This window comes from Tursiops truncatus, chromosome 19 (assembly GCF_011762595.2).
Source record: "Tursiops truncatus isolate mTurTru1 chromosome 19, mTurTru1.mat.Y, whole genome shotgun sequence".
Lineage (NCBI taxonomy): Eukaryota > Metazoa > Chordata > Mammalia > Artiodactyla > Delphinidae > Tursiops > Tursiops truncatus.
Window position 1 is genome coordinate 47,589,724 of NC_047052.1, and position 6,969 is coordinate 47,596,692.

A 6,969-nucleotide genomic window follows, 5' to 3' on the forward strand; every position below is an offset into this window, starting at 1 on the left:
GTTAACTCCTGCACGTGCTTGACTCCAGTCAGCCACCGTAGGCCCTGCAAGCCTCGGCACACTTTCCTCCGGTCCCTCAGCCGGTATTGCTCACCAATTGGCTTGCCTTGCGCACCCACCCCCTCCTTCCATCCCGTCTCCCCCGCTGCAGCCTCCGCGGGCCGGACCGCGCATGCGAACTAACGCCCCCACCGGCCCGGCGGAGGAGGAGGGAATGGAAATGAGGCTGGGCCCAGCAGCTAGCGCGCGCTCCCTCCCCTGCCCTCCCATCTCAGGGCGCGCGCCGGGCGGTGCAGAGTCCGAAGGCAGCGCCGCAGTGGCCGCGGCCCCCGAGGGAGGGGCCCGGAGCCCCGCCCCCAGGGAGGAGCCGCCCGCAGGTGAGGGGGCAGCGGTCCGGGCACAGACGCCAGGGTCTTCGGGAAGTAGACTGGGGGTGCTGATCGCCAGAACTCCCGGAACGGGGGAGGGTCCTGATGCATAGGTTCTGGAGGGGCTGCATGGGCGCCTGAGCCTTAGGAGGGTGCATTGGTGCCCGAATGCCATGATCCCAAGGGGTGCGTGGAGGCTCGGACGCTTGGGACCTCGAGGGAGAAGTCCATTAGGGGGTCTCAGAATCGCAACACACGAGCCACGCTCTTTCTGTGTCTTCCTCCAGGTCTCCCCTCTACCCTCCACGGTTCCAACTCCACGCAGGGGTTGAAATTTAGTGACAGGAAGAAGGCAGTTCACGCGGCGTCAATGGACTGAGACTAAGCCAAGAGCCGGGTAAAGCTACCTCTTCGATGTGAATCCCGCCCACTGAGCTCGTAGGCCCCTCCCCTGGGACAGAGTTGCTGAGCAACCGACTTTGGGTCTTATTAGTATAGCTCCACCCATCCCCGTCTTAGGTTCCTCGGCCGGTTCCGCCCACTCTGGACATAGGTCCCGCCTGCTCCGCGCTCTGGGGCGGCTGGGAGTTAGTTATAGAGGCCCCGCCCACTCCGCTCGAAGGCTCAAACGCTGAGGCTAAGTTCCAAATAGACTGCTTCTGGGTCGGGTTTGCATAACCCCGCCCATTGTGCCCTTAGGCTCCGCCCACCCTCACCTTATAGGACCCCAGACTTAAATAGACGCTGCTCCTAAACATACTGACCCTTGATTGTTAGGCTCTCAGCCCTTCCCCCAACAGCCTGATAAACACCGGCGTCGCCCCCTCTCCCACCCTAGGCCCTCCCTCCAGGTTTCTGGGCCAGCAAGATGCTGGAGCGGGACGCTGAGTCTGTGGCCCGGGGCACCGATCCTAGTCCCACTGGCAAGGAGCCTGTGACCAAAGGAGAAGGTGAGGGCGGCTCCACCTGTGAGTAGGGGGCATTCTCCAGGAACTGGGGCCAAGAGAATCGTATGTTGAGGGAATCTCAGGGTGAAGTTTTGAAAGCCCAGGGTGATAACCATTTCGGATCCCCAAGAACGCCAAGTTATGGGGAATCCTCCAGGTTGTCTTGGAGGGACCCCTCATTTCTAGGGGAGATGACATGCGGGATTTCAGGGTGATCACTTGGGAAGATACTAGAAACGGACACTTTAGTAGCTTTGGGGAAGCCTTAGCTCTGGGGTTCCAGCGAGGTAACCCTTTGGAGCCCCTTAGGATGATGCACGGCAGGGGGTGAGAAGCAGGAACACGCCATTTGGGGAATCTCAGTATGACCCTTCAGGTGTCCAGACACACTAGAATGTCAAGGTCGAGGGGGAGCCTGGTGTAGACTCAGGGCGTTGGCTGCTTCCTGGAGCCCACCAACCCTCCTGTCCCCTAGCTCCCTACCAGGGCTCGCCGCAGAAGCCCAGCCAGTTGGTTCCAGGGCCCGCCACGTCTGCGGGGGCGCCTTCCCGACCCCGCCGGCGGCCCCCGCCCCAGCGCCCGCACCGCTGCCCCGACTGTGACAAGGCCTTCTCGTACCCGTCCAAGCTGGCCACGCACCGGTTGGCACACGGCGGCGCCCGCCCCCACCCATGCCCCGACTGCCCCAAGGCCTTCTCCTACCCCTCCAAGCTGGCAGCCCACCGCCTCACGCACAGCGGCGCCCGTCCGCACCCGTGCCCGCACTGCCCAAAGGCCTTCGGCCACCGCTCCAAGCTGGCAGCCCACCTCTGGACCCACGCGCCCACCCGCCCCTACCCGTGCCCCGACTGCCCCAAGTCCTTCTGCTACCCCTCCAAACTGGCGGCCCACCGCCATACGCACCATGCCACCGACGCCCGTCCCTATCCTTGCCCGCACTGCCCCAAGGCTTTTTCATTCCCCTCCAAACTGGCTGCCCATCGCCTATGTCACGACCCCCCGACGGCACCGGGTAGCCAGGTCACCGCCCGGCATCGCTGCTCCAGCTGCGGCCAGGCGTTTGGCCAGAGACGCCTCCTACTCCTTCACCAACGCAGCCACCACCAGGCCGAGAGCCCAGGGGAGCGGGAGTGAACCCTCCCTTTGGCTCACTGGCTCCCTGTGCTGCCAGCCCCAGTCAATAAAGAGGTGGCATCTCTGAGCCAGGCTGTATGGACTTGCCTCTTCCAGGTAGCCGGAAGGGAGGTTGGCCCCCGCGCTGGACTCAGACTTAGCAGGAGGAACTCGTTTCTGGGAGGGGAAAACATCACCCACGGAGTTAGCACGGGGCCCCAAACCATGGACCTGGAGGTGTGGTTTGAAAGCCCTGGCTCTGGTTTTTCACACCTCTTCATATGGCAAAGGTTAAACATCTGCTAGCATCCTGTGCTGCTGAGGAGTGTGGCGAGACAGGCTCTCCTCAATGTTGTGAGTTTAAACTAGTGCCTCCACTTTGGCCATTGAGTGTATGTATAAAAAATTTTAAATGCACGCATGCTCGTGTCAACGATTCCACTTCTAGGAATTTATCCTATAGATAAGCACATGAAAAAAGGTATAAGATTAAGGATGTTCACTGCAGTGCGACGGCAGTGGCCAAAGATGGGAAACAACCCGAGTGCCCATCAATAGGGGACCAGCTAACGAATTTACAGTACAGCCAGAGAATGGAAGATGTAGCTGTAGGGGAAAAAAGTCAGCTCTACATGCACTGACGTGGAAGTATTCCCAAGATAAGCTAAATCATAAAGGCAAGAACAAGGGGTGTATACCAGTAGAGTAAAAACAATTTGAAGGCCAAGCTTTGGAGCCAGCCCTGACCCACTAAAAAGCCGCAGGGCCTTGGACGAGCTTGTCGCTTCTCTGAACTCAGATGCCTTATCTATAAAATGGGAGGGTTTTTTGTTTGATGCTGCGGGTTTTTAAATTTGGCTGTGGCTTGCGGCATCTTAGTTCCCCGACCAGGGATCGAACCAGGGCCTCGGAAGTGAAAGCACCAAGTCCTAACCACTGGATCGCCAGGGAATTCCCAAATGGGAGTATTATAAGGCCTTTACAAGCAACTTCTCAGGCAAAGATGGTTCCCCTCTTGGAGCCTGTTTCTCCAGCTATAAAACAAGGATGACTGAGCGAACATGGGACTGCTCTTCGTTCTACAGATAGGAATTAAGCAGGTACCGTGTGCCGGGCCCTGCACAGGGTGTTAGGAACACAGCAGTGAACAAGACAGACCTGGTCTAGTGAGGGAGGTGGACACCAACCAAGTAGTGGCAAACACAAAGTAAAGAAGCTAAGTCCACTTTGAACAACAAGTAGGGGAGCCTTGCCTCCCTTCACACCAAGAATTATTACAAAGCTGTAGTAATAGGACGGTGGTGCTGGCTTGGGAATAGGCTAGTGGGAGGGCACTGAGAGCTCAGGAACAGACCTGCGCTTACGAGGTGCTAATAGGAGGTGGTCCCCACCTGTAGATCAGAGGTTGGCAAGCTTTTCCTATAAAGGGCCAGACAGTAGATCTGTTTAGATTTTGCAGGCCATACTGCGTCTGCCACAACTACCCGGCGCTGCTGTTGTAGCGCAAAGGCTGACACATGCATTGTGATATGTGGACGAGCGTGGCCGTGTTCCGATAAAACTTTATTTACAAAAACAGTAAGTGAGGGCTTCCCTGGTGGGCGCAGTGGCTGAGAGTCCGCCTGCCGATGCAGGGGGCACGGGTTCGTGCCCCGGTCCGGGAAGATACCACATGCTGCGGAGTGGCTAGGCCCGTGAGCCATGGCTGCTGAGCCTGCGTGTCCGGAGCCTGTGCTCCGCAATGGAAGAGGCCACAACAGTGAAAGGCCCTCGTAATGCAAAAACAAACAAACAAACAGTAGGTGGGCTGGATTCTGCCTATGGAGTGTAGTTCGCCAGCCCCAGCTATAGATAAGTGGGGAAAGGATAGCTAATCTGTGAATGAGCTGAGAGATAGGGAAGAAAATTAAATGAGACCCTGTGGTAGGCAGAATAATGGTCCCCCAAAGATGTCCACATCCTAATCCCCAGAACCTGTGAGTGTGTTGGCTTCCACACAGCAGAAGGGACTTTGCTTATGTGATGAAGGATCAGCTCTTAAGATGGGAGATTATCCTGATTATTCCAGTGGGCCCAGTGTAATCACAAGGGTCCTTACATGGGAAAGAGGGAAGCAGAGGAGTCAGAGGAGGTGTGCCAATGGAAGCAGAGACTGGAGTGATGTGGGACCACGGGCCAAGGAATGCAGTCAGCTTCTAGAGGCTAAAAAAGGCAAGGAAATGGGTTCTCCCCTAGAGCTTCCAGAAGGAACACAGCAAAGTAAAAATTTAAATAAGTAGATAAATAAAATAAAAAATAACATTAAAATAATTTTAAAAGACAGAAGGAACACAGCCTGGCCAGCACCATGATTTTAGCCCACTCAGACTGATTTTGGACTACCGATCTCCAGGACTATAAAATAAATTTGTGTTGTTTAAAGCCTATGATTTTGGTAATGTGTTACAGCAACATAGAAACTAATGAGGCTCTCTACCTCACAGCATACACGGAAGTTTCTAGTGATTTAAGATCTAAGTCTCAAACACAAAACTCTAGAGCATTTAGATGGAAATAAAGGAGAATCCCTTAGTAACCTCAGAGGCAGAGAAAGTATCTTTAAGACACAAAAAGTACAGATCGTAGAGGAAAAGACTGGTAAATTTGATCATAAGCAAACCAAGATACAACGATGATAGAGAGACAGTATTATGAGGGTAGACCTGGCAAATACGGTTAGATATAGAGGGTGAGGAAAGGCCTTCTTGAGGAGCTATTGTTCAGAGCTCAGATCTGAAAGCTGTGGAGGATGGAATGAGAGATGGTTTGTGGAATCTCCAGCATGAGGCTGGAACCAAGCAGACAAATGGAAATCAGGGGGCCTCAGGACTGCAGGCTGCTCAGCAAGGCCCTCGGGGGAGGGGGAGAGGCAGCGGAGGGGCAGGCTCCCTCCCCCAAAGCCAGCAGTATGGCTTGTGTCCATTATTTACCGTGGAGCTGCCCCGGAAGATTTCCTCCAAAGCGACCCCACCACCATCAACGTTTCAAGGACACAAACTCATCTTGGGGGTGTCCATCCGGCCCAACCTTACTTTGTCCAGATGGGAAAGCTGGGTGCAGGAGGGATGGGATTTGCCCGCAACCAAGCAAGGGACAGTGCTGAGTCAGGGTGGATCCTGGGTTTTCCTGGTACCCCGCCCAACACCCTGCTACTCCTTGCACTTGTCCTGCCTGAAGACCTCTGCACTTGCTTTTCCTCTGCCTGGAATGGTTCCCCCAGAACCTCCCTTACTTCTCCGAAGTCCCTGCAGACAGGTGAGTCCTCTGAGACACCTTCCCTGATGACCCGATCACTCTCATCACTGTATAACACTGCCTGGCTTTATCTGCTCACACAGCATTTATCGCCACCCCACAATGCGGGACACTTGCCTCTCTCTCCCCCAGCAGAATGTCAGCCCCGTAAGAGCAGGAGACTCGTGTCTGTTTTTTCACTCTGCAGCCCCACTGTCTCACACATGGTGGGTGTGGTTGGCAGAAAAATGGCCTCCCAAAGATGCCCACATCTTAATCCCTGGAACCTACAGATATGTTATGTGGCAAAGGTTGAATTAAGGCAGCATAAGGAATGAAGGTTCCTAAGTGGCTGGCTTTAAAACAGGAAGATTATCCCAGGTTATCCAGCTGGGCTCAGTGTAATCACAGGAAGAGTGAGTGTCAGAGTGACACAGCGTGAGAAGACTCGACTGGCCGTTGCTGGCTTTGAAGATGGAAGGGGCGTGGGTCGTGGGCAGCTGCTAGAAGCTGGAAAAGACAAGAACACGGATTCTCTCCCGGAGCCTCCAAAAGGAGCGCATCCCTGCCTACACCTTTTTTTTTTTTAATTTATTTATTTGTTTTTGGCTGCGTTGGGTCTTCGTTGCCGCGTGTGGGCTTTCTCTAGTTGTGGAGAGTGGAGGCTACTCTTTGTCGTGGTGTGCGGGCTTCTCACTGCAGTGGCTTCTCTTGTTGCGGAGCACGGGCTCTAGGCACATGGGCTTCAGCAGTTGTGACTCGCAGGCTCAGTAGTTGTGGCTCGCGGGCTCTAGAGCGCAGGCTCAGTAGTTGTGGCGCACGGGCTTAGTTGCTCTGCGGCATGTGGGATCTTCCTGGACCAGGGCTCGAACCCGTGTCCCCTGCACTGGCAGGCGGACTCTTAACCACGGCGCCACCAGGGAAGCCCCCCTGCCTACACCTTTATGTTTAGCCCAGTGGGACCCATTTTGGACGTCAGACCTCCAGACCTAGAAGGTTACACCTTTCTTTTGTTTTAAGACACTAAGTTTGTGGTCATTTGCTACCCAGCTCTGACCCTGCCCTTTGCCCTTCGACCCCTTCCTGACCTCCCCAGGATGAAGTCCAAGCTTCTCAGCCTGCCGTTCACAGTGCTTCTGGACCGTCCTGTCCTGCTTTCTACAGCGAGGGAAAGGCTCTCCATCGGTGCTGTCCAGCCCAGGAGCCAGTGAGCACTTGAACTGTGGCCAGTGTAACTGAGGAAGTGAATTTTTCCTTTTGTTTCACTG

General features: G+C 55.1%; 1 protein-coding gene across 1 annotated transcript; it reads left to right on the forward strand.

The window, feature by feature from the left end:
- Positions 1 to 177: 177 nt before the first annotated feature.
- ZNF575 (zinc finger protein 575) lies at positions 178 to 2,516 on the forward strand. Its single transcript, XM_033845683.2, has 4 exons — positions 178 to 377; positions 656 to 765; positions 1,207 to 1,318; positions 1,791 to 2,516. Exons 3-4 carry the CDS (start codon positions 1,237 to 1,239, stop codon positions 2,447 to 2,449), a joined length of 741 nt encoding a protein of 246 aa, XP_033701574.1. The 5' UTR covers positions 178 to 377; positions 656 to 765; positions 1,207 to 1,236; the 3' UTR covers positions 2,450 to 2,516.
- Positions 2,517 to 6,969: the final 4,453 nt, after the last annotated feature.